The 23034-nt window shown below is 43.4% G+C and overlaps 1 protein-coding gene across 1 annotated transcript in view; it reads left to right on the top strand.

Annotated features, from left to right (window-relative positions):
- Positions 1-7234: 7234 nt before the first annotated feature.
- The window catches only part of rxfp1 (relaxin/insulin like family peptide receptor 1), a 165207-nt gene continuing 149407 nt past the window's right edge, over positions 7235-23034 (top strand). The window contains exon 1 of the mRNA XM_011473132.3: positions 7235-7626. Within this exon, the coding sequence (XP_011471434.1) occupies positions 7584-7626 (43 nt within the window). The 5' untranslated portion in view covers positions 7235-7583. The remainder of the gene's footprint in view (positions 7627-23034) is intronic.

Genomic DNA, 23034 nt, shown 5'->3' with positions numbered 1-23034 from the left:
CGGCCCCCAAGACATCGGAGGACCCCATCCAGGTGGGGCACTCTAAATTGTCGGCAGAAGAGCGACAGCACCGTCACGAGGAATATCTGATTTATTATTGCGGAGCTCAGGGTCATTTAGTGTCACAATGTAAGTTGCGTTTAAACTCCCAAGCCCCTCGCTAAGTGACAGGTCGCGGGGAGAAGATTCCACGGCTCAAACTACTGCTAGCTTTCTCTACATCCATGTCAAACTCTGTACCAAGTCTGAAGTCCATAGCACCAAGGCCCTCATCGACTCTGGGGCTGAACAAAGTCTTATCGATCATGATCTCATCACTAAATTGCATCTCCCCACAGAACCCCTAGATACCCCCGTGGAGGCATCCGGCTTAGGGGGTCAGCATCTCTCTCGGATTACTCATCGCACCAAACCTGTTCAGCTACTCACTTCCGGTAATCATAGAGAAACCATCCACTTTTTCATCACGCAATCCACTCACACCCCCATAATCCTGGGGTTCTCCTGGTTAAAACTCCATAATTAATAATTATTAATAATTAATATGTCTAATTATCCTAGGTTTGATTAGTTACTGTATGAATGTATAACTGATGATTATATTGCTTTTGTGTATTATTTCTACTTAATTGCTTGAAATAAACCATTTCAAATCAAATCAAATCAAATAATCCACAGTTCAATTGGAGTCTCGGTCAAATTACCAATTGGAGCGCTTACTGTCTGGCCAATTGCCTTGCCTAGGCTATTCCCCTCCCCTTCTCAGCTATCCTCCGAACACTAAAGATGTTAATTTGGACAAAATACCAGCCTTCTATCACGATCTTCATGAAGTTTTCAGTAAAACCAAGACCTGCGCTCTGCCGTCCCACCGCCCTTACGACTGTGAAATCAATTTACAGCCTGGTTCAACCCTTCCCAAGGGTAGACTGTTCAACCTCTCCGGACCTGAAAGACTCGCTATGGAGAGCTACATTCAGGAGGCGTTATCCCTGGGTCACATACGACCTTCGTCATCCCCTGTTGGAGCGGGGTTCTTCTTCGTGGAGAAAAAGGATAAGACCATATGCCCCTGCATTGATTATAGGGAACTCAACCAGATCACCAACCAGATCACTGTCTTTGACTCTGTGGAGGCGGCCCGCGTTTTCACTAAGCTGGACCTACACAATGCTTATCATCTGGTCTGGGTCAAGGAGGGGGACGAGTGAAAGACGGCATTTAACACACCACTCGGACATTATGAATATCTGGTCATGCTCTTTGGGCTGACTAATGCCCCTGCCGTCTTCCAGAGACTCGTTAACGACGTCCTCCGTGACTTTCTTAATCGTTTCGTCTTCGTGTATCTGGATGATATACTCATTTACTCCAATAACCAGACCCAACACGAAGAGCACGTGCGCCAAGTACTCACCCGTCTCCTCGAGAATCAACTTTATGTCAAGTCGGAGAAGTGTGAATTTCATGTCGACCATGTTCAGTTTCTGGGATACATCATAGAGCCAGGCCACATTGGACCCGACCCTGCTAAAATTGAAGCCGTTTCCAATTGGGAACCCCCCAACAGCCGGAAAAAACTTCAGCAATTTCTCGGCTTTGCTAAGTTTTATAGGTGGTTCATCAGGAACTACAGTAGCATTGCTGCACCCCTTACTCGTCTCACATCCACCTCTCAGAATTTCCTATGGACCCAGGAAGCCCAAGAAGCTTTTGATCGGCTCAAAGAACTCTTCCTCACCGCGGCTATTCTGATTCAGCTGGACCCTTCTTGCCAATTCGTGGTAGAAGTGGATGTCTCGCATTCAGGGGTCGGACCGGTCCTGTCTCAAAAAGAACCTCAATCCGGAAAGCTCAAACCCTGCACTTTCTTCTCAAAAAACTCCAGCAGTCTCCAGCAGAGCAAAATTATGACGTGGGGAACCCAGAACTGCTAGCCATCAAGTTGGCGCTAGAGGAATGGCGGCACTGCCTGGAGGGGGCTGAACATCCTTTCGTGGTATGGACGGACCACAAGAACCTGGCAAACTTGAGGACGGCCAAAAGGTTAAACTCAAGACAGGCAAGGTGGTGCTTGTTTTTTGACCGTTTCCGCTTCACTATAACCTATAGACCCGGTAGCCGGAACGTCAAGCCTGATGCCCTTTCCCGCAAGTACAGCTCCTCGGAACAACCCACAGCCACCATCATCCCTTCCACCTGTATCATGGGTGCACTTACCTGGGATATTGAAAACCGTGTCATCCAGGCTCAAGGTGAGGAACCCGGTCACGCTCCTTGTCCTAACGGAACATTATTCGTCCCCACTTCCCTCATATCTGAAGTCCTGTCTAGGGGAAATACTTCCAAAGTGTCCTGCCATGGCCGCGTACAACGAACTCTGAATCTTATGAGGCGTAGATTCTTTTGGCCCTCTATGGATAAAGACGTCCGGGAATGTGTGGCAGCCTGTTCCACCTGCGCCACCTGTCGTTTCAGCATCTGGGTCTGCCTAGCCTAGCTAGCTCTGTTATGAGACCTTGCAGACCCTTAGGTCCTCTAGTAGAGTCCTGTTAGTTTTGTATCCTGTTAGCTATTCCTAAAGTCAAAACCAAAACTTTTTGAAAGTCAACTCTGGCCTATTATGTGGAACAGAGAGTTTCAGGGCTGCAGAGACTGTTTATGTTTTTACTGTAAAGGAAGGGCCAATACCTACCTTTTGACCTAGATTTTAGCTTAAATCAGTACAAGATAAAGTTCTGGATGGTATGTAAGGTAAAAAGAAACTTGATAAATCAGAGGGACCGATCATAAAATTCAAGAATTACTAAGGAACAACATACTAACAAGGAAATTGACCATTAGCACAATTTGAGCCATCTTCACCTCCATAAACCTTGCACATGCTCAGCCACTGCAAGCTGTTTCATCTGAGCACAAATGGCCTGAAGACCCAATCATCGTAAATGTCTGTGTCTATCAGCGCAACAGAAAACAGAAAGACTGTGACGGAGCTGCGACAGGCATTAGTCAATACCTGTGATGACTTTCATCCAGTTATCACTGATCACATTATCTGATGTGGCAGCCAGCTGGAGTCCTGTCAGAGCTCATTTCATTGGAGGTCTAAATGATATTTTAGGATGAGATGATATTCTATTTTCTTTTCTAGATTAATTTGTAAAGTTTAGACAGCGGGATTAAACCACTTCACAAGTCCAAATAATTTTTTTTTTTTTTCCCCCAGATACTTTATTTATCCCTCAATGGGAATTTCTTCTCCACATTTGACCCATCCCCTGGGGGAGCGGTGAGCTGCAGCTGAACTGTGCTCGGGAAGCGGTAGCGTTAAGGGTCTTGTGGGTCTAAACAGGGAAGTTAGACTTTGTGGCTCTGCCTGGGGTTTGGTCAGGTAGAAAGTAACCCAAATGTCTCTTTCAAATAGCAACAGAAACAATGTGCTACAGGCTGGTTACTTGTTCAGGGTGTACCTTCCCTTTGCCCAACAGCACGTGGCAGAGGTGGGACCAAGTCATTGTCATGAGTAAGTCTCAAGTCTTTATCCTCAAGTACAGAGTCAGGTCCCAGGTCGAGTCCCAAATTAAGACGAACCAGTCTCAAGTCAAATCCAAGTCCTGCATTCAATGTTTTGAGTCCTTTCAAATATTTTTAACAACAGAGTTATATTATTCACACAGACCATGTGTGCCTTTTATAACTTTATTTATCAACATTTTGCAAGCATATTAGTTATATTGCCACTGAGCTCATATCCCCACTTCAAAAATCCAATATGATTTCTCTAGAACAAAAACCAGGTGTACTGCATCTGCAATTATGAGAAGAACCCAGAAATGGCAAATGTTTGTGACATTTGGGTGTGTGGAAAGGTCCCGCCCCCTTTCGATTTGTATCACTTATAAACCCGACTGTAATGATTGTAAACATTCAGCGACTTGTTGCTTTATGCTGCTTCACGGTTCTACCTCCCCCCTCTTCTTTAATCACCCCCCCCCCCTTTCTCCCCTCCTTTTCCGTCCAGTCCAACAAAAGTCTGTTACAGATATGAGTAAGATGAATTAAGTTTAGCCTAAATTACAAAAGGGGTTTATTCCAATATACAGCGGGGAAAATAAGTATTGAACACGTCAACATTTCTCTCCAAAAACATATTTCTAATCGAGCTATTGACACGAAATTTTCACCAGATGTCGGCATCAACTCAAGTAATGCACACATAGAAAGAAATCCAAACATTTATGTCCATAAATGAAGTTATGTGTAATAAAGTGAAATGGCACAGGGAATAAGTATTGAACACATGAAGAAAAGGAGGGGTAAAAAGGTCTGGCAAGCCAAGAAAGCAGCTGGAGTTTGTCAGTATTCAGAAGGTTAACCTGCCCCCTATTAGTGCAAAGTAATATCAGCTGGTATAGTCCTGACTGATGCCTTTTAAAAAGGTTTCTCACCAGCAAGGTGTTAGACAAGAAGCATTGCATGATGGGTAAAAGCAAAGAGCTGTCCAAAGACCTACGCAACCTTATTGTTGCAAAACACACTTAAAGCATTGGTTACAGGCGCATTTCTTTTCTTTTTCTTCAACCAGTTGAGTGTTACCTTGGCTGTGTGCTTGGGATGGTTGTCTTGCTGAAAGATCCACCCTCTTTTCATCTTCAGCAGCCTGGCAGATGACAGCAGATTCTGATCAAGAATGTCTCGATACTTTTCTCCAGTCATTATTCCTTCAATGATATGAAGTCTACCAGTACCACATGCTGAAAAACAGCCCCACGCCATGATGCTCCCACCTCCAAACTTGACTGTTGGTATGGTGTTTTGGGGGTGATGTGCCATTTTTCCTCTAAACATGTTGTGTCTTATGACATCCGAAGAGTTCAATTTTGGTCTCATCTGACCAGAGTATCTTCTCCCAGAATGTCATGGGTTTATCCAAATGTTGTGTCGCAAACTCCAAACGAGCTACAACATGCTTCTTCTTCAAAAATGGAGTCTTGCGTGGTGTGCATGCATGGAGGCCATGTACTTATTGTTTTCTTTGAAACAACGGTACCTGCTGATTCCAGGTCTTTCTGAAGCTCTCCACGAGTGGTCCTGGGCTGTTGGAGAACCCTTCTGATGATTGTTATGACTCCTCTGTCTGAAATCTTACAAGGAGCACCTGGCCGTGGCAGGTTTATGGTAATGCCGTGTTCTTTCCACTTCCGGATGATGGCCCCAATGGTACTCACTGGAACTTTCAGAAGTTTAGAAATGCGCCTGTAACCAATGCTTTAAGTGTGTTTTGCAACAATAAGGTTGCGTAGGTCTTTGGACAGCTCTTTGCTTTTACCCATCATGCAATGCTTCTTGTCTAACACCTTGCTGGTGAGAAACCTTTTTAAAAGGCATCAGTCAGGACTATACCAGCTGATATTACTTTGCACTAATAGGGGGCAGGTTAACCTTCTGAATACTGACAAACTCCAGCTGCTTTCTTGGCTTGCCAGACCTTTTTACCCCTCCTTTTCTTCATGTGTTCAATACTTATTCCCAGTGCCATTTCACTTTATTACACATAACTTCATTTATGGACATAAATGTTTGGATTTCTTTCTATGTGTGCATTACTTGGGTTGATGCCGACATCTGGTGAACATTTCATGTCAAAAGCTCGATTAGAAATGTGTTTTTGGAGAGAAATGTTGACGTGTTCAATACCCGCTGTATATGTTCTCCATCATCAGAAAAATGTCCCAAGAACACATTGAAAAGACCAAAAAACAATTTTCATTGGATTGGGTCTTTAAAATGCTTTCAGAATAACAGCAATAGGTCCCTGAAAGAACATGACCTTAATTTGTGCCTGCTGCTATTCTGGTATAATATCTGCTTAGTGTCAACTTGTTTAACCACACAGAATAATTTACTTTTATTTTTACTAATCTGGTTAGTACCTAGCTGCTAAACATTAATAAGATCAAACAAAATCTTGCGCAATGTTGGTAAGGAACATTTCACACGAACACAAAAATTCCTTTAAAAAAGTATCATCTTAGACTCATGCTTTTACACAGTTTTATTCTTTAGTTTTCTCATGCATCTAGAGACCCTTACCTCAGGCTGTTTACACACACACACAAAAGCGGAACCTTGAACCTTTTTTCTTTGGTTCAAGATAAAAAAGAAAAAAAGTGCACTTTAATTTCCTGAGTGAAGAGCTTTTATTTGGTTAGTTTATCTGAATTCAGTAGATATAAGAACTACAATTTCACACTAACTGTTGCCAGGAATGAACTTGAAGGAGAAATGCAGACAGATAAATAAAAAAGGTCTTCTTTAGTCTTATGGCAAATTTATCAAGAACAAATATCTTTCTTTTGTGGCTCACAGTGACCACTAAGCGACACCACTACAGCCTTACATGATGACGTAACAAACATCTCTGGTCTCCAAACCTGCACAGCTTCACAATAGGCCTACATGTTCAACTTAAGTGCAATAAATGAAATCTCTCAACCCTTTCCATTGAACTTAAATCTAACCAGACACTTCTTCCCCTCCATTCATTCTCATTGGAAGTCAGGGTTTTGTGTCCCTTAATGCCTGCGTGTTTCTTGTTGCCCTGCATGAATGCTGAATGACTAAACAAACCTTTCTGTTACTTGTACTAAAATACTTTTTTTCTGACGCTAGAACTCTTTGAAATATTCGTTTGTTTGTTTGTGTAGTTTTTAATTCATGATATGCTACACCTATAGTGCAACATTACACCCTTTCTTGGAGTATTCTGATGTGCAGATATCACGACACTTTTTCTCAATCCCCATGTGTCGGCGGAAGTCTTCTTCACTGGAATCTGCTGCAGAACGCGCGCTGCTGAACCGTGACTGGAGATGATCCCGCAGCTGAAGGCGTGGGGGGAGGGGTGGCCTGTCAGATCTTATAACGTACTGTTTTGTCATTAAGAGCTGGCCTAATTAAAAACCCAGTGTTAATCATGCTTCCAGTTCTACACCCTGATGCTTTCAGAGGTGACGCTCCAAAGCAGATTTCTACGGGACTGAACGCTGAAGTCAGCAGTAGGAGGATGAGGAGAGGATGAGACACACATCAGAAGAAGTCCATACTGAAGCACTTTCTGGATGTTTGGTACTTTTATTCAATATATCTTTTTCTTGAAAAATAAAGCGTAAACGCTGTCGGAGCAGCCTTTGAAGGTCGTGCATGTTTGGCGCGCGTGCATGTTTTCTGACACAGCCAATAGGCGCCTTTGTAGAAGCCGACAGAGCGCCCCCCACCCCCACCCCCAGCGGAGCAGGTCACCCCTCTCTCTCTGTGCGCGCTCACCTGTGCGTCAGAGTATGGCATCGTCGTCCCCTCCTCCTCCTCCTCCTCCTCCTCTTCCTCACGCGGCTGGAGACAGAGCCGAGCCGCCGTGGCGCACACGTGTCCTCTCAGCCCAGATATTCGCGCGCGCGCGCGACGGAACAGAGGAAACTTTGGCTGAGAAATTTAGGCACACTGTGGACAAAAAAGGAGCCTGTTTTGCAGCTTTGGTTTCATTCATCACGCGTGGTTTTTAACCAGCAACTCCAAGCGGAATCATGGAAGTTCACGTGGCTGTGATTTTCGCTTATGGGGTGTCGGGTGAGTTCAGATCCATCTCTGGTTATCGTGTCTTTGCACATCTGCTCATAGGAGCCAGACGCTTCGCTGTGTGTAAAGTAGCAGTAAAGGTGTGGAGGACGTTCTCTGTCTCTGCTCGTTAATTTCCACATGGATTCATTTGCTTTGTGTCTCCATCCCATCTCCATTCATGTGTGCGTAGCTCCTCTGTGCGCTCTCAGTCAAATCATCTCAAAGATCATTACGCACCTGTTCCAGTTGAAAGCGTCACGCGCCTCTCTTGAAACCATTAAGCGGGTAAAAGTTCCGTGGAGCCTTAAAAAAACAAGCAGACCTGCAACATGTAGACATTAGAGACAAGGACCAGCAAAGATTCAATCACATCTTAGAAAACTTGGAGTTGAAGTCTGACGTGTCATCTTATTCTTTCGTCTGCGTTCTGGCATAACATTCCCGCCTAAAAGAGTCTGAGAATCCCCCCTGAAGCTCCGATGTTGTGGTTTTTGCTTTTCATCTCTTCTACCCATCATCGGCTTTTGTCAGGCTTCAGCAGATTTGGATGGAGGCAGGGAGAAGCAGAGAGGACGGAAGCTGCTGTCCATCCAAGCAAAGCGTTCTTTCCTTTTGAGAGAGCAGCTTCTGTTTTCATTTACATATGCAGACGGGGGTTAGGGTTTTATCAATGACTCATTCATTTGCATTTACAGTGACAGATAATTAACATAGTGAAAATGGCTCTGTAATTTTTTTTACTCAAGATAAATCATGTAGGCTCTATTGTGAGAAAAGTATGAAACCACTCAAAAACATCAGAATTTGGGATTTATTTTCATGTTTCTATAGGATGCTTGGATATGGATTTAGAAGGAGTTTACTGATTTATTGTAACTCCTACAGCAGCAGTTTTTTATACTGCTATCACCTGATAAACAAAGAATATAACAAGGGCTCTGACTTCATACCACACTTCACCTGGTGAAGGTGAAGGTCATGAAATGTGCAATATTCTCATGCTGAAGTGAAAAAAGGAAGCAAAACCTCTGTTATTAAAAACTCCAATTTTCAGAAGTTGGCTCACCAAAGCAACAGTTATCAGGAAGGTGAAACATGACTTTATTTCTTCTTTGATTTGTCTTTCTACTCCTTTTTAAAGGACTTCTGTTAAAGTTAGTCCTCCTGTTTTGTTTTGTATATCGCCTCCCATCTGTATTTTACTTCCATTACCTCCTATTTTCGTCTCACCTGGTTTTGTTGTTTTTTGTGCGTCTTATTGCTGATCATTCCCTCAGTGTGTTTCTTGTTGTCTCATTAATCTGTTTGAGCCGTTTCAGTCAGAGTACAGGTTCTTCTTTTTTCATTTTCTTTTCTGTGTAAAGTTTAATGTTAAACTTCAGTTATCAAATATTCACTCGCTCTCTCAATCCTGTATTTGGGTGCACATCTTCAACTGCAGGACAATTTTTGTTTTTATTCAAAGGATTTTAGATCAATGTGACATTTCCAGGTGTCCTTCAACCAGAAGTTGTTTTCTTCCTGAGACATGAACCGGCATGAAGGTGTTTGGCTAAATGAGTTAATACTTGAGACTCCAAAACATGAAAGGACTATCTGCTGGATGGATTTAGATATGCTCAAGGGAGCGTTTCCTTTTTTTCAAACTTTTTTCCCTTTTAATTGCAAAATCAAGCCCAAAGTTTCAGTTTCGCCAATGACTTTAGTTTGTCCGTGTCAGTAAGTCAGATAAATGTTTAAATGAGAACGGTGAGGAGGTCGGCTTTTCAGATAAATGATGTCGTCTTTCTTTTTCTTTTGGGTCCACTGAGAAAACGATGTGTTCAGACATCTGCACATTTTCTTTTATTAGCTGATCGCTTCCCATTGGGATTCAGTCTATCATATTTTCTGCTGCTGGTTGGTTGTTACCGCCACAATTTGCAGGTTTTGTGCGATGAGCAATGCAGGAAGGGAGCGGTGTAAAGTTTATCCAGCTGAGATGTTTGAGAAATTCGAAACATTTTGTGTGTTTGAGGTGAACAATGAGATGTTTTAAGATGAACAGAGCACAGCAGGTGCAGCCAGAACACTTCATGATAGAGAAGATGGGTCAGCTTTGTGGTGCTCTCTCATTGTCACTGATACTCCCAAGAAATCCAGTGAAGCAAATGATCCAAATGCTGCATTCAGGTTTTTTCAACGCGCATGCTGCAAGTGACGGGTCAAACACTCAAACAACACCCAAGGGGAAGTAAGGGTGAAGTAGGTGAGATGGAGGTGTGTCGTATGGATATTTCATTTTTCAACTTCCTCAAACCCTGCGCTCTCTGCAAGGGGTCCATTAGTGCTGTTCAAGTGTTAAGCGTGCAGCCTGGCAGCTAGAAATGAGAAAATGAGACAATCAGAGCGTAGTTTGTTTGGACATCCTACAGGCGTCCTACAGACACTTCCATTCCCTCCACACCCTGTGCGAAAAAGCATTGCACCTCATTAGAAAGTACTTCAATACAAGTACAAGAAAACTGTACAACAGCTTCCCCCACACTTTGTAAATGCGTGTAGCTTACATTCATTACAAATACTTCACTTACCACACGCACAACAATGGTACGTTCCATTTTCATGGCGTTCCTTGAGGTGGCTGCACGAGCCTCATGGGAACTGTGAGACACACCTGCACTTGATTCTCTCTACAATCCTCTACGGGCCCGGACACCCCAAAAACCTGCAGAACCCGTACGGATCAACCCGCTGTGACGGAGGCTTTAGGAACAGCGGCACACACATGCCTGAGACATTGGCTTCATTTGAATGGAAACGATTTTATTAAACTAAATTGTTAAACAAAAATGCGTGTTTTTACATTTTACAGTTTCATTTTAAGTTAAAATAACAAAGGCTGGCAGTATGTTTAGTTTTTCATAATACAAAATAAATAAAGAAAACACCTTTACTCAGATTTAGATTTTGGGTCCATTATGTCAATATTAATATTAAACAACATGACAAAAACTGAGAAGGTGCATAGATGAAGTTGAAAAACACAAGGAAAGCTAAACTGTTTTCAAGGAGATGTGTTTAAGGAAAAAACAAAACAAAAAAAAGACGTTGGACCCCAGTAGGTTAAAGAGCAGTGAGGTAAAAGTACTAAAGTCAAGTCATTTTTATTACCTTTGCTTTGGAGTCCAGAGCATTCTTAGAAGGCCAGATAGTATTTTAACATATCACAGTGAAGAGTTTCTGAAATAAACCATCAACATTTTCATCTTCAGAAAACAGTGCACTCATAAATGATCATCTCAAAACGCTTTTATCAATTAGAAATTAGAAATCGATGACCTCATATCCGCCGTTTCAAAAAAAAAGGAGTGAGCCTGGTGTCTGAATTGCTTTTAAAATCCAGGGCACTACATAGTCCTGCACTTTTTAGTTTTTTAGTAGTTAGGGAGTAGGGTTGGAATTCAGACACAACCTTGGAGATCATTTTATATTTGTCTAGAGGAAAATAAGAAAATGATCCTTTGATTTTTCTCCATGTTGATTTTGGACTTCACCTGCTGATTGCATCATTAACACGTGACAGGCAAAACTCCTGATTGGTTGATGTTCCGCCGCGACGGCCAAAACGCGCAGCTGTCAGACCAGCGCGTCCTGCCCAACGCTCAACGCGCTTCACAGGATCTCTGATTGTGTCTTTACATTGACGTTTCATTGAAACGGGACGCCCCTGACACGCAAATCAAGTTTGGAATGAGCGCAGCTTAACAATCACATAGATTTATGAGTTACAAGAAAGCAGACAGAGGAAGGTATACGGTACAAAGATGAGGAAATCCCTGTGCTTCTTAAAAAGCTGGAGACTAAAGTAAATATTTTACTTCTAGGAAGGTCAAAAGGAAGGAAGGTAGAGGGAAAAGTTGTCCATATGCCCTCCACCATAATCCTTCCTTAGAGTGTAGCCTGGCCCTGCAACCTCTTCTCCTGCCCCTAAAGTCGATCTAAATGGATTCTAAAACAACCCCCAGCCGTCCAAGCCCATAGCAGCATAACTGAAGGCATGTCACAGAGTCTGGAATGCCCTTCCCAACTATAGGCTGTAGCAAAGAGCAAAGTTTGAAGATGAGTACCACAGACAGAGAGGATGTCTGCCTGCTCAAGTGAGGGGGGAAAGTGCTTCCTGAAAAGAAGAACCTGACGGCTGGAGGCTCTGCCTTCCAGTTCATCTTTGGAACTTTCTCAGAATAATCAGTAATCTTGCACACAGGGGATGAAGTGCTTAATGTAAGATGGAGCTTTTCCATTTACATTTTTTGTGTGTTACTTAAAAAATAATTTGAAAGCTTATTCTGCTTTTAGCCAATGAACAGAAGAGAATTATTATGATCTCTTCTATCGATTTTCATCCAAACTCAGGCTTCAGCATTCTTTTAGATTAAAGAATTACAGTCTAATGTCAACGTTACGAGGGCATAAACAAATGCCTCTAAAATGTCTGAAGTAAAAAAAAGGTTTGCACTCAAAATAAGAATAAAATAATTTTAGTATGTAAGTTTCTAGTTGTCACTTGGATAAATACATTGTGAGTTAAAAAGACACAAGATTCAAAAATCGAACTCAGTAATGTGCATTATTTCAAACTCCATGATAAATAGCTTCAATATGACAAAAATGAATAGGAGCCGGTTTAGCTTGTGCTGGTTTGCGGCGCCTTCCGTCCGTGAAACCTGGGTTCGAATCCGGGCTGCTCCCTGTTCCCTTCTCTACCTCTGTGCCGGTCCCAAGCCCAGTTTGAGAAGGTTGCGTCAGGAAGGGCATCTGGCGTAAAACATTGCCAAATTTACCATGCGACTTGTTCGCTGTGGCGACCCCTGATGGGAGAAGCCGAAAGTGGAAGAAGAAGATGACAAAAATGAATAACAAATAAAAAAAAAAAAAAAGTGTACAGAGAAGCCTGAGAAAGGCATAAAGATGAATCAGTCAATAATAACTCAAAATGATTTCATTCTTTGAACAGCATTGGCTCATTTGCTGGCTTTCTTAACCAAACTAACTTTATGCATACGGACAAAACTGGTCTGAGGTGTCCAAGTCCGGGTAATCCTCTCCAACCAGCACCGAGAACCTGGATCAGGAGTGCTTCAGTAATGTGGAACTGCAATGATGGAGATGTTTAAAAACAAGCAGGTCAGCGGATTAAGGTCTGCATACTGGCATCCGGCCGGACTGCTTTAATTAGCTAGAAAACTGACAAGAGACGGCAGTGCTGGGATGAAAGGAACTGCTAAAGTGGGATCATTTTGTTCTCTAATCATAGATGCAAAATTGGAATAGTCAGAGTTCTGGAGGTGAGATCTTACCTGTGCGTTTCTGTCATTAAAATGCAGCAGTCTCAAGGGGGAAAACATTCAACCCTCTTCTTGAAACAGTGACGCCTGCAGTGAAGCATTTTTGCTTTGATACAATCTCTATTCTGATAATGCAAACATGCTTTGATGTTATACGTCTTAGAAAACCCAATCATCTAGAGTTCGATAGCAGCTATGAAAACTAGCCCTAGATATTATATGTTAGCTTAATGCAATGCTTCTCAGTTATTTTTTGCCAGGCCCCCCCTAAGAAAAAGAAAATGTTTCACACACCCCCAATCCCCCCACACATACACTGGCAGCGGTGACAATAAATTAGATTATTATCCATAACAAATGTGTAAGTATACCTAAAATTGTATCTTTTAACATTAACAAAAGAAAAGAATCAATATAAATCCACTTTCAACAAATATTAACTTTATTTAGCCACAAAACCCTATTAGTTTAAAACAGAAAAGAAGCTTAAAGTGCCTAAAATAAAAAATCTGTTAGTCCTTATTTAAACTAGAAACATTTTGACCAACTGAACCAAGAGAAAAATAATTTAATCAATCAATAATGTTAAATGTAAATTGGTCTGAAACATTAACAGCACCAATATATTTAACGTTTTAGTCTGAAGAAATAGGTAAAAACCTTGAGCTGATTTTCTTTTCTAAATGATGGATTGTTTATTTATGATAGGCCTGCACAATATACCTCAAATTTATCGTTATCGCAACATCAAGCTGTGCAATATGCATACCGCAAAAGACGGCGAAAATCGCAATAAATGGTTAGCTTGACCCTTGTTCTATCCTAGGCATTTTAACATTGGGAGTGGGGTCATCTAGACCCACTAGACAGTGCTCTAAACCTTTTTTCTTCAATGATCTTCACTGGTGTCCATGGATTACATGAAATCTCTCCACCTTTGTCCACCTTTGACATGGTAGGGAGAACACGTCAATGTAAGGGGGGGTCATCTAAGATAGCACAAGGGTTAAATGTGCTAAAACAAACTCATGGCAGCTTGAAATATTGAATTAATGAAATAAATCCCTTTATGCATTTAACCAATCGGAAGGACCCGTTGACGCTGTTGATCAATCAGATGAGCCCTTTTATGTTTGATTTTTGCTTCCTATGTCGCCAAGGGTCATTTGGAGTGTAATTTTTATACTGTTGCATTGAAATGGAAATGATGTTTTTGGTTGGTTTGATATTTGTTTATATACCGCAAATTATATCTTTATCGCAATATTAATCACCAATATCGCATATCGTGAGTTTTCCACATATCGTGCAGCCCTAATTTATGATCTCATAAAGTGCAGCTGTTTTCCTGCATTACCTGCTGTCTGTATGTCAAATACTGAGACCAACTTATCCACAGGAAGACAAAGAGTCCATTGATGGAAGATAAAGACACGTCATCAAAATGTCTTCAATAGTTCATTAAGAATGACATCAATAGCATGAGCTGAGACATCTAAAGGCATGCCATGATCCTGCTGTTGCGCAATAGAGACTGCTCAGTCTTAGCCCACTACCCCTCCCCTTTCCTTCTCACACGCGTGTGACAGGAGCAGCTGCAGGGACGGCAGTTCACAGTTTCAGGCTGTTACAAACTCTGATATAACAGATAATAGATTATTTCCAAGCACTGCCCCCGCCCCCCGTTAAAATTGCACCTCGGACAATTGCCAGTATTACCTGTGCCTAAAACCGCTACTACTGCGGGCCCCCCTGGCATGGCATCGGGGGTGGGAGCCACTAGTTGACAATCACTGGCTTAATGCAAGCCTGTAAAAACTACCTGGTAAATAGCAGCCGTTTGGGTTGTTTTTATGTTGACCTAATTAGTCTGCAGTTTGTTGGTCTAAATAATGACTACCTTGTAAATTCCGGACTACAAAGCGCACCCGATTACAAGCCGCACCCACCCATATTCACGCATTTGACTGCTTTTATACAAGCCGCGTCAGAGTACAAGCCGCGCATGTGTTGGCCGATATTGTCATCCTGACAGATCACGCCCAGCATCCCAGATTGAGTGCAATTTATTAGCACATTGTGGGTGGTGCCAGCTTTGCCTCTGGCTCATGCATTTGAGTGTATCGACATCTGTCAAACAGCATGGACCTCTATTCTGTTCACAAGTCCCTCAGTTATGGTGTTTTTATTTCCTTTTTTTTTTTTACTTATTGACAATCTAGGTATCTAACATAAAATTACAAACAGTAACCATATAATCAACATTACATCCCTCAGTTATAATGAGGAAATTTACATCCGCGATTCCACATTTCCCATGAGTCTTAGGGGCTAAAGGCGGGGCCAACGCCCGGCTCGCCATACTGTTGTAGGTGTTTAAGAATGAGCAAGTAGCAGAAGTGCATGGAGGGGTGAACTGGAAAAGCTCTCCTTCCGCTTGTGTCGCAGCAGCGTTATGGGAGTAACAGGACTGGTTAGAAAACACAACGGTAAAATAAAGCAGTGGCGACTGAAAAGCGCGCGCCTCAGCGCGATACGCGCGCCTCAGTGCGGCGCGTGCGTCACAATTCAGAAGCCTCTGCACTCCGCGGACGCCTCTGCGCTCCGCTCCCGCCCCGCGCGCTCCTTGTCTCCCCTTCCTATCTACTCCGACACCTCTGGCCAGGGCGGCTTCAAGGAGGAGCACTTCGTCCCCGTTGCGCCGGTGGACGGAGCAAATCGTTTCTGTGCAAAGCAATCGGACTTAATACTGTACGTTTTGTGTATGAGGGGCGGGTGCGTTGTTACGTGTGGGAGCCTTCAGACTGCCATCGGCCCCGCAGCTCAATCAGCAGGAGAAGATGTCTCCAGCTCACACGGAGGCTGTGAGTTTTTCAAAGCAAAATTCCGCTTTTACGGTTTCCTTAGAAGTGTAAATTCACTCCATGCGCTGTTCTCTCCGTCACGCAGCAAACCGGCTTTTCCAAACCCGTTGGTGACGGTGGACTTTTTTACGCTGCTTTTAACGATTGCTTTTAACTTGAAAGCTTCATCATATTGTAGCGGCGATCACGTGCACGTTGGGTCTAATGGCCCCAAAGGATTCTGGGATGCGGCCCGGCATGCGTGTTTCGTTTTGTTGAACCATGACTGAAGTGTCTAAGACCTGAAGTCAAGTCCATGCTGTTTGGCTGCTAAGAGGTGTGTTGAATATAAATTCCTCGTGCTTGGTGTTAGATAGAGAATTCAAACTATTCACTGAGTTTGAAAGTACGTACATGGCGGCCACAGGGGTTGACATAGCCCAGAAATTTGCACTGGCCCACAGGGCCAGTAGTTTTTGAAACTTACTGGCCCTGCCTGAAAGTTACTGGCCCGACACCGCGCTCAGCGTGACCCGCCGCTTCGCAGGTGCTTGCAACTTTAGGGGGGTCCGGGGGCATGCCCCCCCGGAAACTTTTAATATGTTGCAATTTGGTGCATTCTGGTGACATCACTTATTTCTACACTTTTCAATGACTGAAAATAGACCATATCAAACTTAAATCTGCTCTAGTCTGTTTCAGATGTTTTGAAGAGAGCACTGCAGTGTAGTAGGTAACACTAGTTAAGAAGTTTTCATGGTGCTTCTAACGGCAAATATCGCAATAAATCATAAACCTTAAATGTGTTAAAACAATCTAATGGCAGCTTGAACCGAACTCGAATCAAATAAATCCCTTAATGCATTTGACCAATCGGATGGACGCCTTCACATTGTTGACCAATCAGATGGAGCCCTGTTATGTTAGATGTTTGTAACCTATGTCAACGTCGGTCATTTGGAGTATAATTTTTAAACTGGGAATGGTTATTTGGTTATTTTGCTGTTTGTTTATATACCGCAAATTATATCGTTATCGCAATTTTAATCTCTGATATCGCATATCGCGAGTTTTCCTCATATTGTGCAGGTCTAACTGAGATCATTCAGCTAACTAGAAATACTTACTGCTTACAGTGTTGTAAAGAAAAACAAAATTAAGTAGTTTAACATTCTACTGCATTTGAGTCTGAGATTCAGGTATTTGGAGTTGCCTTTAATTCTTTGACATTCAGCTTAAAGCTTAGTGGATACAGTTTCATCTTCAATGCATTCATTAAATATCTTGCTGTCCATACTACTAATTATACCCATTACTCCATCTAACATATTCCTTTCTATTCCTGCCATGTCTTCCACATCTCTGACATGCTTCAGTCTCTCTTCAGTGACGGTGTCGGATTTATAATCATTGCGGTGAAAAACCACCAGGGGGCGCGCTGATGTGTGTGTGTCAGTTTAAATATATCTGCCTAAAATGTAATAATAACCCACTGGCTTGTTCCTTCGTTGTTGCTGTTTAACATTGTTTAGTATTGAATTGTTACATTCAATAAAGTTTGGAAAAAAAAAAGTAGTGAGCGCGTGCCGCGTGGTGCTCGGCAGTGAAAGCCGCGCGCGCAGGCGGGAGAGAAGGAGAAGTGATCAAAGGTTTCCCATAGAAACCCTTGAAGTCTGAACACAGGACTAGCAGAAAAACTAAATTATGAAGACGAGGTAAATCTACACGTTTTCGAAAAAAATTTACTTTATTGAAAAAGGTGAAGAATATATAAACCGTTAGATATTTTAGTGGCCCGAGCGGACAAGTGAAAAGTAAAGTCTTGTGGTCCGCACTGCTCGAAAAACAGGACCGGGCCAGCGGACAAATGGCTATGTCGAGCCCTGGGCCGCCAATTAAATCCATAAATTAGCCGCGTCACTGAATAAGCCGCAAGGCTGTAAGCGCAGGAAAAAAAGTAGCGGCTTGTAGTCCGGAAATTACGGTACCTTGTCAGAAATATTCAATTATAAGACTTTTAATTATCATGCACAAATGTAAGATTAATATGCTCTAACTTAAAAATAGTGCTTAGTTACCGTCTTTTAGGTGTTGCATTCTGTCAGAACAAGAAAAAACAAACGTTCTTTTTATCCTTAAATACAGCTTTTTAATAATAATAATAAATGTTATTAAGAATGCGCTTTACATTTTAGGTAAAATCTCAAGGTATTTTTATTAGAACATCAGTCTTCTTCCACATGTGAACTGTATTTTTCAGTGTAGCTTTCAGCTGCAACATGATGCCTGGTTGGACGCCATCATGGTTAAGGTGCTACAGATGTCTCTTTCTGTGAGGCGGAAGTAAGATTGCATCAATTTTCCTTTTCTGGATTTTCCCATAACCTAGCCCTGGATGATATTTATCATGTTTGGGTATATTATGAGGTGCAATGATGCATGACAGTTTCCTTTTCTTTATCTTCTTCACTGATGTTTATCAGAGAAGGACATTTCTTCCAAGACTTTGCTTTACCTCATTGAAACCTTGTTGACCTTCTCTCTGTAGGTTTGCAGTCACCTAGTAGCCACAAAGTAAAGAACTTTAGCATTAGTTCAGCTTTGGAAGGGGCGAAGCTGTTGCTTTTTGGACTAAAGTCCTGGACAGATTCAGGCCATGAGATGGAGGGTCCTGCTGAACTCACAAAAAACTGTGGTGAGAATGCAGTTGGACGTTTGGTGGACCAAACTGAATGCTTTTTCCCTGCAGTTTTTGTTTTCAGTTCTGTCTTTGGCTTGTAAAAGCAAACAGGTCAAAGCTCAAACACTTTGACTCATCAGAGTCAAATCAAAGACCACTTCATCCTCTGTTTGATCACCTGCAGGACTTCCTCCTTCAGCTGCACATGAACAAATCAGGAGAACTTCCTGACAGCTTCTGCTGAATCTGTACTGTGATTGTGTTACAGTGAAGTCTGTCTCTCTGTGATGGAAAACCCAGTCACTTGATCTGTTTTCTCATGCTGAGAAAATTCTCCTTGGCAGCAAAAGGTTATAATAAACCGGACATCCTCCATCGGAGACAAAACAGAGATGAACTCTACAGACGGATGGGTTTAAGACTGAAATAACTCCCAGTGTTCACTGCTCTGCATGTTGTGTTCAGGCACTCAGACTGTCTTCATTGTTGCTTGAAATCTTCATATTACCCTAAAGAAAATGAAGGCAAACTGGAGTGGATTCTGTTTGAAAAAATGGAAATGTCTTTTTCTCTTTAATAGCTTTTCTTTCATGTCATTTCACAAAGCATGATAACAATAGTGTTAGCTAGATGGCCAGTTTTAGCTGATGCTCAATAGAAAATGACATCCCTTCTTAATCATGAAACTATCAAAGTGAAAAACAAGCATTTTGATGCAATGAGCCAAAGGCAGGAAAGAGCATCTCAACATTCCTATTACCCTCGGCCGGTTGGCCTCCTCGGTCCCGTCGAGGCCTGACCAGAGCTCTTCTAGGGCCGGCGTCTGGGGGTGGGGGCCTGGGCTTGCTCCGGGGGGGGGCGACGCTTTCTGGCTCCTCTCTCTCTGTGTGGGGTGGGTGGTGCCGGGCCTGGGGTGTCCGCGCCTCCGGGGGTGGGCCCCTGGGCTGGGTGGCCCTGGCCCCTTTGCTAGGGGTGGGCTGGGGGACGGCTGTTTGACCACCGGGGGACAGTCTACCAGCTGTCCCCAACTTACCCCCTTCCTTATATAACCTCATATTAGGGTGAGGGGGTGGGGGGTCTAGCCTGCGATGCGCCTTGGGGGGGGGGCTACTTGGGAGTGGCCCCCCTCCTATGGTTGCCGTATGGAGTGGGCCCCCCCTCTTTCGGTTTTATTTGCACCTTAGACATGTAGGGTCCTTGGTAGGGGGGGTGCTTGGACATCACTGCAAGCAAGCAGCAGATGTCCTCCTGGCACCCTACCCGCCAATTTTAACCGCACCTTAGACATTTAGGGCCCCTTGGTGTGGAGGGTGAGGGGACATCACTGTGAGTAATCAGGAGATGTCCCCTTAGTGCCCTACTCGCCAATTTTAACTGCACCCCCCTTAGTACACACACCCCTCCCCCTTCAATATATACATTCAAACATAAACACACACACATGCACACAAACACCCTCTCAAACACCCATACACGCACACACATTTTACAAGGAAGGTGGGACCTGGGTCCATCTGTCCCCTACCCCTTCCCTGGTGGGGGGTGCGGGCCTCTTGGCGATGGCGGCCGTGTCCCTTGGGTGCCGGCTCCCTGGGCCCGGCGGTGCTCTCTCCGCACGGTGGGGGGGTTCATATTACACCTGAGCCGGGGGTGTTCGTGTCCCTGGGGGGTGGGTCCTGGTCCTTGCCCCTGGACGCTGGGCCCCGCCAAACTTCCAACATGGCCGAGCCTGGTCGGGCCATATTTATAACATCCCTTGTGGGCCGCCCTTTTTTCCCCGGGGTTCCCCCCTCCTGGGCGGGGGCGGCGGGCCCCTGCCTTGCTCCTACCTGGACCAACCGTGGGCCGGGTGGGTGGCTGCCTGGAGTGCGGAGCGGGTCTCCCTTGGGGGGTCCTGGCTCGTACCTGGGGTCGGGGCGGGGGGATGCCCGGAACTCCTGGGTGGTGGTGGGGTGCTCGTCTGGGGCTGTGGGCGTCCCTCTCCGGTGGGGCCCTGCGTTGGGCTCTTCCGGCGCGGCGGGGGGCTGCTTTCCTGGCTGGGCTGGGGCGGCGCTCTCTTTCCCTCTGCGCCTCCCTGCTCTCTGGCTCTGGGGGCCTCGCGGCGGTCCTGCTGGCCCTGGCCTGGGTGGCGGTCTTGGTCGCCCGGGGGGCGGTTGTTCCCTGCCTGTTCCCGTGTGGCGTTGGGGGGGCTCCGGCTGCCGCTGCTGCTGCGGCGGGGGTATGGGTGTGGGGGTGGCTGGGCGCTCCTCCTCCTTCTTTTCACATTCCACCATCCATTTTAGAAGAACATAAACACTCACCTGAGCACAGGTGTTAGCTCACCTTTGCACTAATAGTTTGCATGATTGAATGAAAGATTTCACACTAGTTGGTTTAAAGGCATAGGTATGCGTTCGTGAACACTATCTGTTTTGTGTGCATGTTGACATGTGGACATTTTTGCGGCTAGCAGGTGTGTTGATAATATTTGAGTGTGTGTGAACAGGCCCCGCCCTTTTTGTACTACATTTGAACCGTACCGTAACGATAAACAACCAGTAAACCTGCCTGCTCTATGCTGCTTCATGGTCTTACCCCCCTTCCCCTCCTATTATCACCCTCCTACCCCCCCCTCTCTCTAACGTCCCTCTCTCTTCTTCCCCTCTTTCCTTTTCCGTCCGGTCCAACACCAAAGATTTTCAAACATGATTGAAATTAATAAAGTTTGGCCTCAATTACAAAAGGGGTTTATTCAGACATACCTTTGGTTTGTCTGAAGATGAATAACCCCTCTTGTTAAAATAAAATATGTCCAACACAAGAGGCCCTCAGCTCTCATCTGTTTGCCTAGCTGTTGGACAGGACAAGTTAAAAAAAAAAAAAACATTCCTATTATGAAAAGGAACGGATCATTTGCTGAAACTATTCTTCTTTTTTCCCTAAAGAAGATATTTAAAAAATTCTGAAATGACCTTTTGGTCCACTTCCCTCATTATTTTTTAAGAATTTAAGTTTTGTTAATATAGGTGTCCTGTTTTCACACTGCAGAGGCTTAAAGGGACTGTGGTTTGCTGTCTTTCTATTCTAGGCTCGGTAAGTTTAATTTGTCGCTAGAAAATAGGGATTTGGAATTGAAAAACACTTTGTTCTTGCTTGTGAAATCTGACATCATCAGTGGAGGTGTCAGGTTGTGAGTCGGCAGGTTACCATTAGACTTTTCAGCTCTTTCTAAGCCCCCATTTTTGTAGTTGAGCTGGTTTGGAGCGCTCTATCTTCTCACTATAGCTGCTGAATATATTTATGACAGAAGGGATGTAAAATAAATACCAAATACTCATAAAATGCTCTACATATTTTATTCTGATTTATACACATTGTTTTTGGTGAAGAACACTGACTCACAGAAAAACGTTTCAGGCAGAAATCCTTTTAAACTGGTCAACTATTATCATAAAAAATACAAGAGAATTGTTCGGAATCATTGTGTAGTGTTTTTGTGAGTCTGTGTAACAAATGCATCGTTAGGAGCTTATGTATATATTAAATAGTGTATGGACAACCTGCTGAGAGCTTAATGATTAGAGCTGTCAATCACCTTTGCTGTGAATAAAACACTCACCATCAAACATAGTGGCCATTGTAATTAACACGTTTGCTCAATTCTCCTAATTATTTTCTTTTCTGATGCACAATTGTTTTGTTACTGAAAAATTCCTCTTTCTACCAGGACTTCACCATATCTCTCATACTTAAAAATAAGGTTGAATCTGTTAAAAAGCACTCATAAAGTCCTAAACTGATCAAATTTGTGTTTGACTCAAAATGAAGTCAAACCCAGTAAGTCGATTACAGTGAGACACATTCATTTTCAGCGTAGTTCTATGTCTAAAATATATCATTTTTAACGTCCACAGAAGCATTCAGGGCCAGAACATGTGTGTAACCTCCACAGTTGCATCATAAACAGTACAGGGGAGTATGGCAAGCCATTTTAACATTTAAAAGCTAGACTGGATGTGTGTTGCAGATATCTTTATTTGAGTTTTGCCTAGTCAAAAAGAACGTTTCAGATATCCGCAACTACATTCTTCCTATCCGTAGTCGTAATTTCAGATATCCTCAAAGATAGTCAGAAATACGTCAGTGATATCTACAATGTTAATTCCGGATAGTCAAACTTAGCTTTTAAATGTTAAAATGGCCTGCCATAGGGGAGAAGAATAAACCCTGCGAGGAGCCTTTTGGTCCATATGTCTGTTTACACCTGCTGGACTCTAAGAAAGCTTAAAAGTGGCATTAAAATTAAGAAAATAGGTGTTCCATAGCAATATAAAGATGTAGAAGTGGCTCAAAAATTTTGTTCATTTAAAGTTTTGCATTTTTAAACCATTTACTAGTTAAATCAAAATTAGTGTCTAAATTGTTCAAACTCCCCATCTGTGGGAGTGACCATTAGGGTTGTGCCGATGGACAATGGCTGACTGGCATCACGATGGAGAGACACCATCGTGATGCCACGCCCCCGCCACGCTGTGAGTCGACACCATAAGCCCCGGTTACATGTGCAAAATATCTTGATTGGATCAAT

Source organism: Oryzias latipes, chromosome 10, assembly GCF_002234675.1.
Source record: "Oryzias latipes chromosome 10, ASM223467v1".
Classification (NCBI taxonomy): Eukaryota; Metazoa; Chordata; class Actinopteri; order Beloniformes; family Adrianichthyidae; genus Oryzias; species Oryzias latipes.
Note: the sequence above shows the minus strand (reverse complement) of the source record. Positions and strands in the feature narration are given on the sequence as shown.